At 39.4% G+C, this 19,028-nt stretch overlaps 2 protein-coding genes and 1 long non-coding RNA gene across 8 annotated transcripts in view; 1 reads left to right on the top strand and 2 right to left on the bottom strand.

Moving 5' to 3' along the window:
• CHEK1 (checkpoint kinase 1) overlaps positions 1-4,578 on the bottom strand; it is a 25,467-nt gene extending 20,889 nt beyond the window's left edge. The window contains exons 1-5 of one of the 5 annotated variants that reach the window (XM_007106610.3): positions 4,538-4,578; positions 3,681-3,765; positions 1,895-2,118; positions 628-692; positions 466-535 (exon numbers count right to left, since the gene is read on the bottom strand). In XM_007106610.3, coding sequence (XP_007106672.1) covers positions 466-535; positions 628-692; positions 1,895-2,118; positions 3,681-3,745 — 424 coding nt within the window. In that variant the 5' untranslated portion in view covers positions 3,746-3,765; positions 4,538-4,578. Of the gene's footprint in view, positions 1-465; positions 536-627; positions 693-1,894; positions 2,119-2,212; positions 2,287-3,680; positions 3,766-4,030; positions 4,181-4,309; positions 4,502-4,537 lie in introns of those variants that run through there. The other 4 variants (XM_007106609.4, XM_007106611.4, XM_007106614.4 and 1 more) reach the window with 4 other exon arrangements.
• Positions 4,579-4,706: 128 nt separating this feature from the next.
• LOC102989071 (uncharacterized) lies at positions 4,707-7,568 on the top strand. Its single transcript, XR_447697.3, has 2 exons — positions 4,707-4,825; positions 5,733-7,568. It is a non-coding gene; the product is annotated as an uncharacterized lncRNA (long non-coding RNA).
• Positions 7,569-9,445: 1,877 nt separating this feature from the next.
• The window catches only part of STT3A (STT3 oligosaccharyltransferase complex catalytic subunit A), a 24,447-nt gene continuing 14,864 nt past the window's right edge, over positions 9,446-19,028 (bottom strand). For both annotated transcript variants that reach the window (XM_007106606.4, XM_024131170.3), the window contains 9 exons: positions 18,777-18,932; positions 17,825-17,916; positions 16,784-16,939; positions 16,345-16,533; positions 15,310-15,426; positions 15,090-15,192; positions 11,214-11,402; positions 10,296-10,411; positions 9,446-9,728 (listed from right to left, as the gene is read on the bottom strand). In XM_007106606.4, coding sequence (XP_007106668.1) covers positions 9,690-9,728; positions 10,296-10,411; positions 11,214-11,402; positions 15,090-15,192; positions 15,310-15,426; positions 16,345-16,533; positions 16,784-16,939; positions 17,825-17,916; positions 18,777-18,932 — 1,157 coding nt within the window. In that variant the 3' untranslated portion in view covers positions 9,446-9,689. The remainder of the gene's footprint in view (positions 9,729-10,295; positions 10,412-11,213; positions 11,403-15,089; positions 15,193-15,309; positions 15,427-16,344; positions 16,534-16,783; positions 16,940-17,824; positions 17,917-18,776; positions 18,933-19,028) is intronic.

Here is a 19,028-nt window from a genome sequence, read left to right on the forward strand (position 1 = left end):
CCTAGTTGCTCCGCGGCATGTGGGGTCTTCCCAGACCGGGGCACGAACCCGTGTCCCCTGCCTCGGCAGGCAGATTCTCAACCACTGCGCCACCAGGGAAGCCCTAATAACCATTTTTGAAAACCTACTATTTGCCAGGCACTATTCTAACACATGAAACAACAGACAAAAATCACTGCCTCATAGGCAGTGGATATTTGTCACCTTTTTTGATCCTGATTCTATAAGCTAACACTAACACTATCCATCCCTCTCAGTTTTTATGACATCCATAAAATATAACTAAAAGCCCTGCATCTTTATCCAAGTCATAAATGAAAAAGAACAAATACGTCAAGGCTAAGGTCCAGGGTATTTCAATTTCATATTTTTTGCCCTGAAATTTCGGTAATGGAAAGCCTTGATCCTGCCTTTGTATGGCTGTACTAAAATGATTAGGTAGCAGCAACAAAATGCGAAACTTACCCCTTTCATCCAATAGGAGATTTTCTGGCTTAATATCCCTGTGAGTTATTCCAATACCATGCAGATAAACCTAAAAGAGAAGCAGAGGAAAGCATACCAGAATAGGGTAACTTACTTCACTAAGACTAATTTTAAGTAAAAGTTAGAGACAACTGTACCTACCACACCTGCCATGAGTTGATGGAAGAACCTCTGAGCATCTTGTTCAGGCATGCCTATGTCTGGCTCTATAAGAATTAATTATGAAAGTTAGTTCACCAGGTAAATATAATCAGTCATCGACCACACAGTCTCCTAATTCTAAAGTTAAACATTTGTGATTGTACTTTAGCAAAGAGAACCTAATGCTAACAATTAAAAGATTCTGGAGTCCACTAGTACATATAGTACTTAATAACTCACATTTCCCCATGTGTTAAGTGGCAAAAATAAATTAACATCACAGGAAAAGTACAGAGAAATAACAAACTATCACCCAAATCAAGAATGCAAGCCATACCTTGAAAGCCCCTACTTATACTAACCATGATTTATTTGATATCTTTCAAATTCTCCCCTAATTTCTTCTAAATGCTATGCCAATATTTTTTCCACTCCTGAAAAGTAATTGCCAAAGTGGAAGCCTACACAAATCTAAGTTGATTTCACTAAATACTTAACAACAAATTTAAACTTCATATAATTTCTCGCACTACTACAAAACCATGAATTCCTGTGAAGTTCCTTCAGGAAATACAGTTTTATTAAGAAAGGTTCTATTGTCAGTTATCTTTTTATATTTTTATTTCCCTCATTAACTTTTGATTTCTTTTACTCTCAACTCTTTTCTGAGATAGATATTGAAGATTCTAATAATCACTTTTTAACTGCTAATACAATAGCTCTAAATAATAAATTTAGATCCACAGAATATATTTTATGTACTTCTTAGTGTTCTTTAACATCAAGACTTTGAATCTACACAGAACATTTAAGTAGCAAGCACAGAATTTACTTAATATATATAAAGCAATCATAGAAAATTCTCAATTTCACTTATGTAACAACTTGCTATTATTTTGGATCTGTAAATGTATGCAATGATTTCATGAGACTAGAATGTCTACAAAGAAAAAAAACTTTTTCTGCATATGCATACAATACATCACACTTATGATACTTCACCATGAGACCACAGTTTATCATTCTTAAACTCTACAAAATAGCAATCCCAACCCAAATCACTTATACAACTTGGGAAAAAAGTTTCTTTGATGACTCTACGTATGTATTCAGTGTTTACATAAGTTGCAAAAACAAGAAAATTTACTCCAGTTTCACTATTGCATAAGCAAGTCTGAATGGACAATGAACAAGCAGCAGTCCCAAGATTAAAAAACAAATTAAAAAACTTATTTAGCATAAGAATTATCTTCAATCTTTTCCATACCTATTCTATCAAAAAGTTCTCCCCCACTACAGTACTCCAGAAATAGATACTGGATATTGCCTTCTCTCCTGTGACCATAGAATTTCACTACATTCTCATGATTTAACATTTTATTGATACAAATCTCTTTCTTAATATTTTCTGGACAGTCTATGGCACGCTTCATGTCCACAATCTTCACTGCAACTGCTTCTTCAGTTCTTCTATTCACAGCAAGTTGAACTCTAAAAAGAAAGAGTTATAACATTCCAGACATTTGAATTATATTTCTTTTAAAACTTCAAAAGGTTAAACATAACTCATCCAAAACTATTTTACCTTTATTAGTTTCTCCACCTGGGAGAAACCATGGGAATGGTTTCTGCCATGTTCTCAACAGATACTACTCCTTTCTGAAATGTGAAGTATGATAGCTAGTGTTCCAAAGAAGTCATTATGCTGTACATCCAAGTCACTTAATAAATTCTTAATAAACTAAAATGGGATAATAGTAATTCTAGGCCACATCACATATACACATGCTCTATTCATTTAACTTGTTTTTCTTCCACTTTTACTGAGCTATAGTTGACATAAAGCACTGAAACGATTATCACAAGTTTAGTGAACAACCATCATTTCATATAGATACAAAATTTTAAAAATCGAAAAAACACATATTTTCCCTTGTGATGAGAACTCTTAGTATTTACTCTTTTAACTTTCATATATAACATACAGCAGTGATAATTATATTTGTCATGTTGTACATTACATCCCTAGTACTTATTTATCTTATAACTGGAAGTTTGTACCTTTGGACCGCCTTCATCAAACTTCCCCTCCCCCACACCCTGCTTCTGGTAATCACAAATCTGATCTCTTTTTCTATGAGTTTGTTTGTTTTTGAAGCATAATTGACCTACAACACTATGTTGGTTCCTGTTACAACATAGTGACTCGATATTTCTATACATTTCAAAATGACCACGATAAGTCTAGTTAGGATATGTCGCCTTACAAAGATATTACATAGTTCTTGACTATACTCCCCACACATTTCATACCGGAGACTCATTTATTTTGCAACTGGAAGTTTGTACCACAGGTATTTCTCTCCTCCCCAGCACCATCCTCCCCTCTGGCAACTACCTGTTTGTTCTCTGTATCTAACTCTGTTTCTCTTTGTTGTTTGTTCATTTGTTTAGTTTTTTAGATTCAACCTATTAAGTGAAATCATACAGTGTTTGTCTTTCTCTGTCTGACTTATTTAAACTTAGCATAATACCCTCTAGGTCCATCCATGATGTACCAAACGGCAAGATTTCATTCTTGCTCTATTCATTTAATGGTAATAACATTACCTAGCATTTATTAATCCGATACTATATGTGTCTACAGTAACTGTTCTAAGTACCTGTGGGATATGCCATTTTACAGAGGCACACAAGGACATTAAGAAGCCTAAGAACACAAAACAATGACCAGTAACGTGACTCCACAGTCTGTTCATTTGCTCATTTAACCACTATGTTTGAACCCCAGGAAGGAGTATGTGGGAGGAGAAACTGACTTCAGAAGTCTCCTCTAGCTCTTTAGGAAGAGAATGTTTTTGTTTTGTTTTGTTTTTAAAAGGAAGAAAAAAAATTAACCCTTACAAAGATTGTGTAGCTTCAGTTCCCCAAAGTTTTAGATTTCAAATGCAAAGATCTGTTCTCCAAAACAACCAACTTGTACTCAAAGGAGACAATAGACAGAAAACTAAATTTAGCAAGTGTGAAGTCAGGGTAAAAGGACTCAGACTCACTCTCCATAGGCACCTTCTCCCAGGGTTTGCACCAAGTCCCAGTCTTCCACAAAGGGCACTGCCATGACTCCACTAAGTCCCGCGGCTGTAAAAGCAGGAACCCAGAAAAGACGGTGGATGAGGACAGGCTTCAATCATCTGTAAAGCCGCTGAGCTCCGCCTCTTGCCGTGATTCTTCAAGATGAATCACAGCTCCTGGTTTCCCCTTACACCTCATCCATATTTTACCCAAGTCTTTAAAGCACAAACAAGTATTCTAAACTCTGGCATTTCGTTGGTAACTCACAAGCCCCGTTCCTACGCAAACCGAAGGCTGAAACGCCGCCTTCCAGGCGGCCGAGGAAACGTACCAGTGGCGCGGAGGAGTTGGGGGACCAGTGCTTTACGGTGGGGGACTGGGGAAGAGGGTGAGAGGTGAAGCGTCGGGCTAGAGTAAGGGGATGCGGGCTAGTAGGGGAGGAAATAATCCCTACGAGGACCGCAGCCGCTCCTCCCGACCCGCTCACTCCCAGCTCCCACCCAGCTCCCACCCCCGCCCCATCCCCAAGGCCAGGAGGAGCCCGGGGCGGAGCCAAACTGCCCCAAGAAGCGGAAGGGATGGGTGACACGCGGACGGCTGGGGCCCAAACCTCGGGTGCTCTCGGCCAGCAGAGGAAGTCTTCTCTCCAGTCCCCGTACAACGGGCACCGCCTGGCACCCCACTCCTCCACCCTCCGAAACCGCCCCTCCGCAGGAGTCTCTCCGATCCTCTAGGCTCGGCGCCGAGAACTTTCTCTTGCTGTGCCCCTCCTAAATCATGTAGCCCCCGAACTCCGGCTCCAGGCGCTTTTCCCCCTCTACCGGCCGCCCATCCTCACCAGGCCGTCCTTCGCCCGCCACCAAGGAATCCAAATGCAGGGCTTTTCCCGCCAAAACTTGCTGGCGTCACATTGTCGCAAACGCGCGCTCCCTTGCCGTAAAGCAAGGAGGCGCGCGTTCCTGGGCCGGCTTCTCTGCAGATTGGGCTGGCCAGGGCCTGGCGCCTGCATTCCCCGCAGGCTCAAGCTGGCCGGGGCCGGGTTACTTTCAAACCAGGAGGAGATCCTGGCTGAAGAGGTTTAAGAACTGCCGAGTGCATCGGTGTGAATGACCTCCGGGCCCAAACGGTAAGTGGGACCCGGCGTGTGACCTCGGCCGTCCGGCCGTCCTCGCGCTCCCGGGGAAAGCAGCACCGCGGGGCTAGCTGCCGCCTCCCCGGACCCCCGAGCACCTCGCCCCGCTGCCTGGCAGGGTAGCGAGGATCACACTCCGTAAGTGCTGTTTCTGTAACTTTAAAGCGCGGCCCAGATAAAACTGGAGCCGAGAAGCCAAGGACAGCTGTTGAGCATTGAGCCTGTTTAGAATGAAAGGAACTTTGTGATGGGAGCGAGAAGCATCAAATACTGGCTGCACTGTAATGGGGGGTGGGAAGGCATCGGGATGAAGAGAGCTACTCTTTTGTAGCTGGAGGTAATGTCAGGATAACCAGTTTTACCATGTCTTGTCCGAACAGGCACCAAAACAATACCTCCACTCAACCTTTTTGAAGGAAGTGCAACTGCGTAGCTTAGTTCTACCTGCTCTCTCTTTAATGTGTAAGAAACGGGCAGGTAGAAGCAACAACGCTGCATTTTACAATGCAAGTTTTAAAAAGCAGAATAACCAGTTTAGGTGCGAAAGTAAATTCTGAAAAAGGGACTGGCTAGAGAACAAAACAATGTGGAAAAACTGAAATAGATACTCCCTCTCAACAGTAAACTAGACTGGGAACTCAAGGCGCAGGCAAGATCATCTATTCTCCACTTCTTAAAACTGGGCCACATACAGTAAACATAACTAGCTCTTGATTGTGATACTGGTAAAATAAGTGTAAAATATGTAAAATACAAAAATGCATACATTTGTTTTAAAAGACAAAAAACAAGACCAGAACACTTCGAAATGCTTATGTGAGAAGTTTTTAACCGTGACATCACTGTTTAGGTTTCATATAATAAAGTAAGTTTTCCAGATCGTTTACTCCATTTTGTCTAGTTTCTGCACTGCATGCTGCAAACAAAGAATATGAAGAAAGGAAGAGGAGGACCGGACCGGCACAGTTCCTTTGTGTCTGGATAGAATAAAGGTATCTTAGCCTGAAAAAAATAAGGCATACACATCTCAGGCAGAGTTATCAGTTAAAGAATAGATGCTCACAAAAACCTGTTCCCTTCTGAAACCTTACTAAAATAGTAAATTTTAAGAGTAAATATTAAAATAAATTAATAATGAAATATTAAATTTACTATTTTAAAATAGTAAATGTTTAAAAGGCAATAACCCACAAACACAGAACATGGAAAACAAAATTTTTGCAAAGTGGAAAGTCTTTAGATGAATGGTAATTTAGATGAAAGAAAGATGAATCCTAAAGCCAGCAATGGGAAAGCAGAAAAGCAGTTTGGTTTGCATCACAGAACTCCCTAAAGGCTCAAGTTGAATTAGTGACAACAGGTACTGAATGAGGTGAAGGAGGGGCTAAAAGAGGGTAAAAGACTATGTATGAAGCGAATAGACCCTTGGGTCCCCTCTCTCCTCTGTGTATACAAGGAACTGCCCCTCCCCGAAGCTGGTACTAGACTTGAGAGGGTAAATACATGGTTATCTGAACTGGAGACCATCAGGCACAGTTAAGGGTTAGGTACCTAACTGAAACCAAAAGGATTAAGTTTATGCACTGAAGGTTGAACCTGTGAGCCTTCTTTCCTCACTTTACTCCCAGAAATCTGGCAGCCTGGCTTGTATCCTTCAGAGGACATAAAAGCCTTCTCAAGGGAATCCTACCTATATAGAAGAAAAGATCTAAAGATACCAATATCAGGGATTTCATAATGTAACAACGCAGCCAGATCACAGGAGAATGAAGCCCACATTGAATAAGCCCCACCCCACCCCAAACCAAACAACCTTCCAGTCAGCTTTTTAGGGTCCCACTCTTTAATAAGAGCAAACAAGCAAGACTTTGAAAAGGGCTTTAATATGAAAGATGTCCAAACAAAGGAATATTCAAACAAAAAGCTCTTGGATATTAAAAAAAAATACATGATAGTAGAAAAAAAGTAAACAAAATAGATAGGTTAGGAACAAGAAGTTTAGGAAATCTCCAGAAGGAAGAATAAAGATGGGAAACAGAGGATTAAATATAAGAATATTGGGAGACTAATCTAGGAAGTCCAAAATCCAAGTAACTTATTTTTCACAACAAGAAAGGGAGTCAGGGGAATCCACAAATAACTCAAGAAAATTTCCCAGACAAAAGAACTTGACCTTCCATACTTTTTCCATACTTTTCCAAACTTGACTTTTCCAAGTTTAAAGTACCCAGCTTCTGAACACATCATTGGGAAAATTTCAAAATATTACATACAAAGAGAAGATACTAAGAGGTCTGGGGAGGGAGTGAGAGGGAATGGACACATACAAAAAAAATAAGAATCAGAATATCATTGCATTTCTCAGCATTTAGAAGACAGAAAACAATGGGCCAATGCCTTCAAAAATAATTCTAAGGAAACAGGTACTGAATGAGGTGAAGGTAGGGCTAAAAGAGTGTGAAGGACTATGTATGAAGCGAATAGACCCTTGGGTCCCCTCCCTCCTCCCAACCTGGAACTCTATACCTAGCCAACCTATGAATCGTGTGATGACAGACACTCAAGATCTCAAGAAATTTATCTCCCACACACTCTCTCAGGAAGGTAGTGGTGATAAGTCAAGAAAGAAGTCAGGGGATTAACACACAATATAACAGTGAAAGGATACACCAACCCAAGAGGTGTGTAGCAAACCTAGAGAGTAAACCAATCCAAACTGGAATATACCAAAACAGAAGACATCTCTAAGAATGAATACCTAATGAGTTCAACATACTAAAAGGAAGCTGAGACAAATGAAGGTGAGTCTGGGGAGAAATCAGTGACAAGTACAAAACACAAGTGAAAAAACTCCCTCCAAAAAAAAGTTATGCAGAAAAAAAAAAAAGTAGTAACAGTATATATACCACATAGCCTAGTTGTGAAAAGCCTTAAGGTAAAAACTACCGAGTTAACCTAAACCATAACTATAATAGAGCCTTGAGATGCTAAGAATATGTGTGTCCATGGGAATAGCAGGATGGTGAAAAAGAACCAAATCCTCAATTTCCACACCAGAAAGTCAAGAGATGATACCTAAAATTGAAAAGCCAACACATAGCAAAATAAAGCAAGTCATTTAATGATATGGAGGTAAGTAATATGAGAATCAGCTGAGTTGAAAGTGGGTACCTCTGGCGGGGAGTGGAAAACAGTGCTGTTGCTTTTTAGAATTATTTGATTTTCTTTTATACTAAGTTCACTGTAACAATGGAAATTAGAAGTAAATTTTTAAAAAATATAGCTTCATGTAGCCTAGAAAGTAACAAAATTAAAATAATAAGAGTAACAACTACAGTGATAAAGGGTTTTCCCATTCCTACAGAGGCAAATCAGTAATGATCTCTAACTGGTATTACTCATATTGGTTAAAAAAACAAACAAAAAAAAAACCCACCTCTGAATAACCTCTTCCACTAGGGAGGAATTCTGTATATAAATCAAGTCATGTATTTACATATAGTAAATCAAATCTTACATCAGATCTAAATCTCACCCACAGTTGAAGCACCTGGTACATAAACTGGTTTGGAAGGCTGCTTCCTGGGTACACAGGTAGACCTGAGTATACCTTTAGAAGCACCATTTTGACTTATCTGAAAGTCATGTCATTGCTCCTGTTAAACAGGTAACAGTAAAGAGTTACCTTGTATTTTTTTTTTAATAACTAAGGGTTTATACACATCACTGACATATGTCTTAAAATACCCTATTGTAACTGAACATAAGGCTGTTTGCTGTTTGTCCTGACATTAAATATAGATGGAACTCCTGTGCTTTTTGTAGCTAATTTGGCAAGGGCTTCAGAACCAGATCATGGAGCTTGTTAGTGATATATAATAACAAAGAGGCTGAGACTAAGGGATAGAGAGAAGCTCACCTTTAAAATAATCACAACAGTTTTAGTGCATGAGCTAAAGGAAATCGCTAAAGGATAAGTGAGAGTACTGAAAAGCTAGATTTCAGATAGATACGTATGATTACAAATCAGCTAATTCAAAAACACCTACTGACCATCAAGTTCTATACACAATGTTGGAGGAGTTTCTTCCTCTCCATTGAGAATAATTTCACTGTTTGCCTTAAGTCTTCAAAACTACTGATTTAGTATCACTGGATTTACTCCTGCTCGAAAACAAAAACACCTAGCTAGTCCCAAATACTGGTGAGATCAGGTCTGGCTAGCCACCTTCTGTCCCTTGTAGTAAGAGCCTCTAAGGACAAGAGATGTTGAGAACAGAGACATGATGGCAATGCAGCTGCCTTTCCTGCCCAGAAATGGCACTCCTCTGGTCCCACAAACTTTTATTCATTCAGTAAAAGCTTACTGAGCACCCACTATGTGCAAGGCATTGTGCTAGGTACTGCAGGTTTTGAAATGACAAAATTGTTTGTATATGTAGGATCTGAGCTAGTCCTTGATAGTTCTCCTGATTTGAGAAAGACAGAATGCCCCTATGTGTTTCATTTAGGGAGCTAAGAGCACAGATGAGGTCTGTTTTCTGTCCTTCTATCAGCCCAGCATAAACTTTAGGCTTCCTCAAATCAGTCATAAGTCAAAACAAATAAGGCACATTTTTAAAAAAATTCCCCCCTTTAATTGACCAAAGTAAAGCCATGACATTTCATTTGGTAACCTGCTCAGAATTATAAAGATCATTCCATTTGGCTCAGCCCATACTGCGCAGGACAAAACCTCCAGACAATTCTAATCTCATCGCGCTCTGTTCTTATAAACTGCATATTTTTAAACCATCTTCAGCGCCCTAAATGTGACACACTCAGCGCGAAGCGGATCAGAGCTGAACGGACGTAACATTTATGTCCTTGACAAGCCTCGATTATCCAGGTCCTTCACCTGCAACAGAAAGGTATCAGTTTAATATTTATAATCATCAGGTCAACATGGGAGAGCTTCTCTACTGAGCTGGGTTCACCCAGATGGGGGCAGAGTATGTTGGATTATGCTGCCTGGTTTGGCTCTGGTGTGGGACTAGCTACTCTTCCAAATACAGCAAGAGTTCTCAACCTTTTCTTACGTAAGAGATGTAACACACTTCTATGTGACTCTATGCCATAAGTTCTTCAGTGGGAGAGAAGAACATGTAGTTCGAAAACACACACACACTCTCCTTCTCTCCCTCTCTCCCTCCGCACCCCCACACTCTCTCCCCCCACTGCCCCAAGACTGACAATCACTAAAACAGATCAAGTCTGGCTCCAACTGGAAAAATATCACTGTAACCACTTCCAGGATGACAGAAGACTGGAGTGTCTACTTTCTAAGAACAATTTAAAATAAAAATAGAAAAATTCTAAGTGAGTCGCAAGCTACTTTTTAGACATTAGAAATATCCCTATTTTATAAACATGTGGCCCCGTTTTTAAGCACTAGAGCTGCTTTCTCAGTGTTACATCTGCTCACCTTGTATATCCTGACCAGCCAATGTTCTGTGGTATATGCTTCCTCCAGGACATCAAGCTCAAAGTCTTTATTCCCAATCTCAGCATTCCGAACACGGTCATAGCCTAGTGGACGCTCTAGAAAGTGACAAAAAAAGGAGACACACATCTTTCTACAGTGCTGACTTCCTACAGAAATACTAAGTCAACTTGATTAATCATCCCACTGGAATGTTATTCCCTAGCAAGCAGTTTGTTTAGAGAGTAGGGCCTGCAGAAAAGGTCATCAGTTAGTAAGGGCAAATCAAGTGTTACCCTAACTCACGTCCTCTCCGAGATGATGCCTGGCAGAGTGCATGGAGGTTATCTCTTCTAAGAGACAGAGGGCTGACTTCCAAGCACCTCTGTTCCTAAGGATTACCACCCATGGCCTCTGTGATACACTAGCAACCCTTCTGAACCTATCAGATGTCACAGGCCTGCATCTAATTCAAAAACAGCCCCAACTGCAGAACTAAGAAAAGGAAAGAAGTCAGAAAGAAAGACTTAATCAAATTACTTTCAATTTATCTGAAGAAATGTAAAGTCCTTTATCTCACTGTATCCCCTTTCACATTCCTTTCTCCACTACAATACCGTTTACTGAGAGGCAATAAAAAGTAATGGGCAAAAGCACAAAAGCTAGAGCCAGACTGCCTGAGTTTAACCTGACTCTGCACTAGTTATGTGCCTTTGGGCAGTTAAGGAACCTACTTGTACCTCAATTTCCTCATATATAAAATGGGAATAATATTAGTATCAACCTTTTGGATTATTGTAAGGATTAAATGAATTAGTAGATACAGAGCACTTAAAGCAGTGCCTGGCATATAAAAAACACTGTATGTGTTAGCTATTACTGTTCTTACTGTTGTTATTAACATTATCAGGAATCACTCACTGGCTTCTGTGTAGACCTGTCCAAAGCGGTAGTAACACATCTTGTACATGAGGCAATTGAGCAGCACTGGAGAACCCTCACGGTCCACACGGAATTCCCCAGTTGGAGTATAATAATCGTGTTCCTTGATATGTCTGCCTGTATCTGTGCTCCCTCCAATCCGGACCATCCACAGAAATTTGTTGATGTCTAGAAGAAAAAGAAAAAGAAACAACTGCTGTTATCACAAAGGTTGCTGGAGCTAAATCACCTAATGAAAGGTCACTATGTCTAAGGAAGTTACCCCAAATACTTTTCTAATGGGGTATAGTACCATGTAACTCTAAGTTATAAAAATAACAAAGCTAATGTATGGTCAAAACATTTTTCCTCAAAATATACAGCTTTTCCTATAGATTTTCCTGTAGACTCCTAAAATCCTATGCTATTGGCCCAGACTTAAGTCATAACTGAAGTTAGTCCCAGGTATTAGCTAGGGCTAAGCTGTCCAATATACTAGCTATTAGCCACATGTAGCTGCTGACACTTGATATTTGGCTAGTCCAAATTAAGATGTGCTGTAAGTATAAAATACATGCTGGATTTCTAAGACTTAGTCCAAAATAAAACAAAAAAAGTGGGTAAAATATTTTGGTTACACATTAATGTTTTAGATATATTCAGTTTAATAAAATTATTAAATTCACTTTCCCTGTTTCTCTTTACTTATTTTGATATGGCTAATAGAAAAAAAAACTTTTTAAAATAAATTTATTTATTTTATTTATTTATCTTTGGCTGTGTTGGGTCTTCGTTGCTGCGTGTGGGCTTTTCTGTAGTTGCTAAGACCGGGGGCTGCTCTTCCTTGTGACGCGTGGGCTTCTCGTTGGGGTGGCTTCTCTTGTTGCAGAGCACAGGCTCTAGGCATATGGGCTTCAGTAGTTGTGGCACATGGGCTCAGAAGTTGTGGCTCGTGGGCTCTAGAGCACAGGCTCAGTAGTTGTGGTGCACAGGCTTAAGTTGCTCCACGGGATGTGGGATCTTCCCAGACTACAGCTCGAACCCCCGTCCCCTGCATTGGCAGGTGGATTCTTAACCACTGCGCCACCACGGGAGCCCCACTAATAGAAAATTTTAAATGATGTACGTGGATCCCACGTGTCATTGGACAGCCCTGACCTAGGAAGTAGCAGCTTTACCAAAAAGGTAGAGAAGAGAGTCTGTGCTCCCTCTTGACCTACAGTTGCAAAGTTACAAACTTCTAAAGCACATGTTTGAGAAGTCAACATTTCTATGTCAAACACACTACCAGGCTCCATAAATAGTGATAGCACCATCAACTAAGGTTATCTCTTAGAATATGTCATTCCCTGTATCTCCCCCAAAGGCTTGAGGGAAATAGATGATTAGTATAAAATGAATCATTGATCCATAAGAAAAGATTCCTACTGCCCTACTAAAAAGGGTTCCAGGGAATATCACAGTGGTGAAGAACACAGACTCTGGATCTGGACTCTGGATAAGCTGCCTGGGTTTGAATTCCCACACTGCCAATTCTAGGTGGGTGACCCTGAAACAAGTTACTGAACCTCTCTGTGCTTCAGTTTCCTCATATGTCGAATTAGAAAAACGAAGAGTATCTGCAACGATAGGGCTGCTACAGCATTATAAGTAAGAGCATGTTACCTTACATATTGTTTGTCACACAGTAAGTATTCAAGAAATAATATTATTATCCTCATGGAATGTCTGCAATCGTACCTCCATCTTTCAAATGGAAAACCTGAAGCACAGAGACTTGCCTAGACCACACAGCCAGAAACAGGACCAAAAATAAAACCCCAGAGCATCAACTCAACTATCTTAGAGTACTGATATTATTTATAGCTCCCTGGCAGGTATGTCTGAAGCAAAAAGCTGACAAGCTTTGAGAATGGAAGAGTGCACAGCAAAAGAAATGATCAACAAAATGAAAAGGCAACCTATGGAATGGGAGAAAATATCTGTAAACCATATATCAAATAAGGGGTTAATATTCAAAATATATAAGGAACTCATACAACTCAATAGCAAAAAAAACCCCAAATAATCCAATTAAAAATGGGCAAAAGACCTGAAAAGACATTTCTCCAAAGAAGAGATTCAAATGGCCAACAGGTACATGAATGAAAAGGTGCTCAACATCACTAATCATTAAGGAAACACAAATCAAAACTACAATGAGGCATCACCTCATACCTGCTAGAATGGCTCTCGTCAAAGACAAAAGACACGCTGGTAAGGATGCTAAGAAAAGGGAATACTTGTGCACTGCTGGTGGGAATGTAAATTGGTACAGACACTACAGGAATCAGTAGGGAGGTTCCTCAGAAAATTCAAAATAGAACTACCATGTGATCCTGCAATCCCACTTCTGGGGATATATCCAGAAGAAATGAAATCAATATCCCAAAGAGATATCAGCAGTCACTGCAGCATTATTCACAATAGCCAAGACATGGAAACAACCTTAGTCTATCGACAGATGAACAGATAAAGAAAATGTGATAGATATATATATGTATCATGGAATACTAAAGATTTCAGGGAACTATCCATTTCTACCACATACGTGTGTACATTCGCATATATAAAAATACATATGCACAAAAACATACATACATACACAAATACTTTTCTGTACTATTTGGATAAATTATTATTATTAGCAAGAAAAAAACCTATAATCACACACAACCAAATGGTGCTGAAACAATTGTTTGTGAAAGTTCAAGTCCATGGGACCACATCCCTGCTATAATCATTCTTCCTCTGCTTGTACAAGACACACCACACATAGAAACTAGTCTTATTACTTTATGCTGACACTTTACATATACTATCCAGGTGGATTTGTTAAGTCTGTCTATATCAGAAGCCAGACATAATCTAAAATCTGAACATCTCTAAGAAGCAACCACATATTCAAAGAACATTAAGACAGAAATATGAGGTAATTATTAACTGCAGAAAACAAGTTATTCTAGATAAGAATGTAACCATGGTGTACAGGTTGACTCAGCAGTAAATAATATTTACTTAGTCATGATGAAAACACTTTATCTGGATTTAACCAAAAACTGATCATTAACTCTACTGAGAAGATGCAAGACAGAAAGGGGGAGGGGAATCATACAAAGAACTAAATTCCTTATCTACCTTAATAAGAAGTTGACACAGGGTATCTAAAATGATCGATCAATGAATAGTAGGATATACATATTATTTAGAAATATGTACATAAGTACTAGAAGAAATAACTGAAGGAATAATTTTCCTGGGAACTGATGTTATAAGGGGCAGAGGACTACCATTTTTTATTATAAACCTTCAGAAGTATTTAACATTTTAAAATATAAACAGGTATTGCTTTAATTTAAGTTTTTTTTAAGGCAGAGAACTATATCTGGATGATTCTTCTAAACATACGATTTTGCTAATAATCATAGGGAACATGGTTAACATATGCCATATAAATATATATATATATAAAACATTTTAAGTTGGCAGATGATTCTATGGCTTAAACCCACTAAAAAATGTTAATTCTTAAGCTCATTTTCAGATGCCTTATATTCTCTATTGTTCACTGGTTGTGGAATGACTCCTAGGTCTTTAGACAATTATAGCATGCCATACCTACATGAGAAAAATTATTTATATCTACTTCCTACCTGTTGCAAAAAAAAAAAAAAAAAAAAACAAAATAACCAAACCTCAAGTTGCAAATACTTAGAAACTTCCCCAACTAAGAAAATATGTTGATGAGATATTGCTAAAAGGATAGAAAAATAGGAGATTCATCTAGTTTTCTTAGAATCTATGCCTTGTAGTTAGAAATAGAATCAAGTACATTACCATCAGAGGAATACCCAGTAAGTCCTCCAAAAATGACCAGCACATAGCTAACATCAAGCTCTCTCATGATTTCATAGGCTTTTTCTTCTGTGGATGCCATTGCCTAGAAAAACACACGCACGTGTCTCAGCACAAAATTCCAGGCCATATGATCCCTCATGGAGAAGTATTTCCCACTAGACCCTGTGCATCAAACACTCAAATGACCCCTTCACCTTACCTGCCCTACTCGAGAAATATGGGTATTGTTCCATGTGTTGTTATCCACTAAAATTGTCCGATTCGCCATAGCTGTTATCTGGTAGCCATAATCCCACCATGACATGACCTTCGCATCCTGAAAGAAGAATGGGAGATGGAAATAACAAGCTTCTCACTGCCTCCAAAATCAAATACAAGAGGGGTGGAAGGGCATCTGCCAGGAAGTGAGATATTGCTAATTAATCAGTTTCTTCACAGAATAACATATGCCCAACAAGAAAATACATCTTGGTACCTGGTCCTACATTTACATACAATCATGAAATCTCAACGCAAATTATACAACCCAACATTGCCAATACTTTCATCCCAGATCATCTTATACAAACAAGCATAATGGTGCGGGAGGTGTAGTGGGCTGTGCAGTATTTCCAAATAAACAGCCTGGTGTCATCAGATAACCGTATTAAATAAATGACCAAAAACAAAGTCACAATAATCAGTTACTAAAAAGAAGGGGGGTGGGGGAAGGGGAACAAATCACAGGATAGGACGAACAAGGATTAAGAAATTCTTATAAGAATCTAATGCAGAAGTGCCATTCCCAGTAGCTACTGGAAAGAAAATCACTTCAGATTCTCAAACGGTATAAACCAAAATGTTAAAAGTGGTTATCATTAGGTGATCCTTTATGGAAAATTTACATCTCCCTTTTCTTTTCTTTGCTTCTATTTTTGGATTTTTCTACAATAAACATGTATTATTTATTAACTATTTTTCTTCTTTTATAATTGGGATAGCCTACCTCATGACAAAATCATCATGCCGTCAATACAAGTGTCCAAGCAGAGAGCAGATAATTACCAGTAAAGGTCGCTTATAGAAAAAATCCTGAATTGAATGGAGGTTGACCTTTAAGGCTCATTCAACATCAGGTTCGATAGTTCCAATTTCTCCAAGCTTTCCACCCATCTAAAAGCTATTTGATTCACTATAACATCAAATGTCTCTCCCTTCCTCCTACCGCACAATCCCACGCCTCCCAAATCTTCACCTCTGGGGTATTGTGACGAAGCCAATAGTACGCTTCTCGGAAGTCATCAAAAATGATCCTACTACCATCCCCACCACGAGCAGACAGCACAATGGACGGAGAAGAGTAGGCCTCGCTGGTCACCCAGGTTGAATGAAAGGTATAGGTGATGAGAAAAAAAGCCATGACGAGTATCATGCCACTTGCCACCTAGACAAGGAAGAAGAACTGTGTTGGAAACCAAATTAAATTTACGTAACACAGAACAGCTTCTTACAGTCAGTAATATAGATGAGATGACTCAGAATAAATTAGAGGCTATATGAGTTCATTCCGATCTCTTGTGACAGTGCTCTACTTTACTCCCCCTCACTCAAACAAAAAAAAATACAAATGCAAACACACACACACAGACACACACAGTTCCCCAAGCCAGTTCTTTGCGTTGCTTAATTCTCACTTCATTCTTAATAGGGTAGGTAGAATCCTGTTGTTTCTTGTTCTTCTTGTCTGGTCGACTTATGTCCAAATTCTTCATATAAGTGGACAGCACCTGAGAGACTCCAATGCCAGAAAGAATGCACATAACAGGCGCCAACACTAGCATCAGACGCACCTAAAAAAAACAGAAAGCAAGATCACAATCAGTGTTTTACAAATTACAGATTTCAACCTATTAGTAGATGATGACATCAATTTAGGGGTTTTCAACAAACATGATTTGTCAGTGGAATGGAACAAAATAGAAAAGAAAATACTTGACACATCTATAGTAGAATATATATATTTTTTAAGTTTGTTTTTCAGGTCTACATGCATATATGTATACCCTGAGCAATGATATGATATAAAATGTATTTCTTAACTGTGGTTTGGGATCAAAAAAGTGTGAGAAGCACTGACTTAACTGCAATATATAAACTCTCTTCTCTCTTTTAACAACCTAGCACGCAGAACCCAGGCCTTTAAGAAAAAAACATCATCTCCCTTTTTTTTTTTTGGTACGCGGGCCTCTCACTGTTGTGGCCTCTCCCGTTGCGGAGCACAGGCTCCGTGGCCATGGCTCACGGGCCCAGCCGCTCCGCTGCATGTGGGATCTTCCCGGACCGGGGCACGAACCCGTGTCCCCTGCATCGGCAGGCAGATTCTCAACCACTGCGCCACCAGGGAAGCCCCATCATCTCCCTTTTTAAGACACCAGAAAGAGAGGGGAAGGAACCTGCCCAGGGTCAATTTCTCCAACAAGTGACAAAGCGCCTCTCCCTAACACAAGGGTTATGAATCCAAGGAAGGTGGGCCCCACAATCAGAATGTATGAGTGCCCCATACATTCCTGGGAAGGATCAACAACAGTGAGCAGCTTTACCACGCAGCCCCTCAAGCGCTCAGAGGGAAGCCCCCGCACAGCATCAATACTGAACCTGCCATGCAGGGGGACAAAGAATACCCTCAGAGCTAGGGGTGGAAAGGTTCGCTAAGACTGCAGGCATTCATTCCTCACCATCACAGCTGAAAAGTACATGCTGGTCACACCATACATGATGATGAAAATCCGGGCATCAGACAGGTTGCTAAAGCAGTAATAAAGACCAACTACAAAAGTAAAAGTAAAAAGAAGTGAAAAGCTGAAAAAACAATCATAGATACATGCAAAGATGTTACTACGGCACTCTTTAAAACAGCAAAAAATCTGAAACCACATAAATGTCCAACATTAAGGATGTAGTTAATTACAGAATATTTATAAAATAGAATAAAATACATCAATTAAAGTACTGCTATGGAAGTTTATGGACCATTCATGACTATGAAATTTTAAAAGTCAGAGGAAAAACTCTATCATCTGACTTCTAATCAGTAAATAAATGGATGCATATACATCAAAGCGTTAACAGTAGCAACAGGTGTATGGTGAGAACTCCTGAAAATTTACTTTTTAAAATATTTGTCTATATTTTTACAAATGACAACTTACTTTCATAATAAGAAAACAAAAGTTATTTTAATAAAACACAAAGTCCCTACCACTGGTAAATTCTAAGACATATCTGAATTGGCCAGAAGATAAGTTAGATGAAGAGGTTTTACAGTCAGCTATGCCTATTCTCAAAATTCAATACTGCCAAGAAGATAAATGGGGAGGAGTCAGATGAGGGGTGGGGTTTACTAGAAGCACTCAAAAACCCTGAACTAGGGCTGAACTGTAACTTATGATACAAATGAACAGAAAATTGTGAGACTCTGAACTTGCCAGTATCTGCAATTGTTCAACTTCTGACTTCTACTCTGCTTCAAATACTAGAAAAATGTGCTTAGCCATCCTCTGTACTGCATAGATCAACAGGCAAAAAACAAAAACAACAACAAAAGCACACGGATGAGCGTATTTTACTTATTTTGAATCAAATGATGATTCTTAGAAAGAAGACCACTTCAGAACAAGGCAGACAGACCTGGAAACATGAAGACGAGAAGCTGCAGGTCGAAATAGTACGAGGACCAGGTCGTAGGCTGATGCTCAGACACAGAGGCGATGATGGGGATGTTGTTCTTAGCATAAGAAGGATCCAGCAGTGAGTAGAAACGCCCTGTCCAGGGAGATATTTTTCCTGGCAGCAAAGAGGCAACAAATATTTCACAATTACTTCTGAAACAAAATAACATGTGATCCTAACTAATCACAACTTTCCTTTTTTTTTTTTTTT

This window comes from Physeter macrocephalus, chromosome 16 (assembly GCF_002837175.3).
Source record: "Physeter macrocephalus isolate SW-GA chromosome 16, ASM283717v5, whole genome shotgun sequence".
In the NCBI taxonomy this organism is placed as follows: Eukaryota; Metazoa; Chordata; class Mammalia; order Artiodactyla; family Physeteridae; genus Physeter; species Physeter macrocephalus.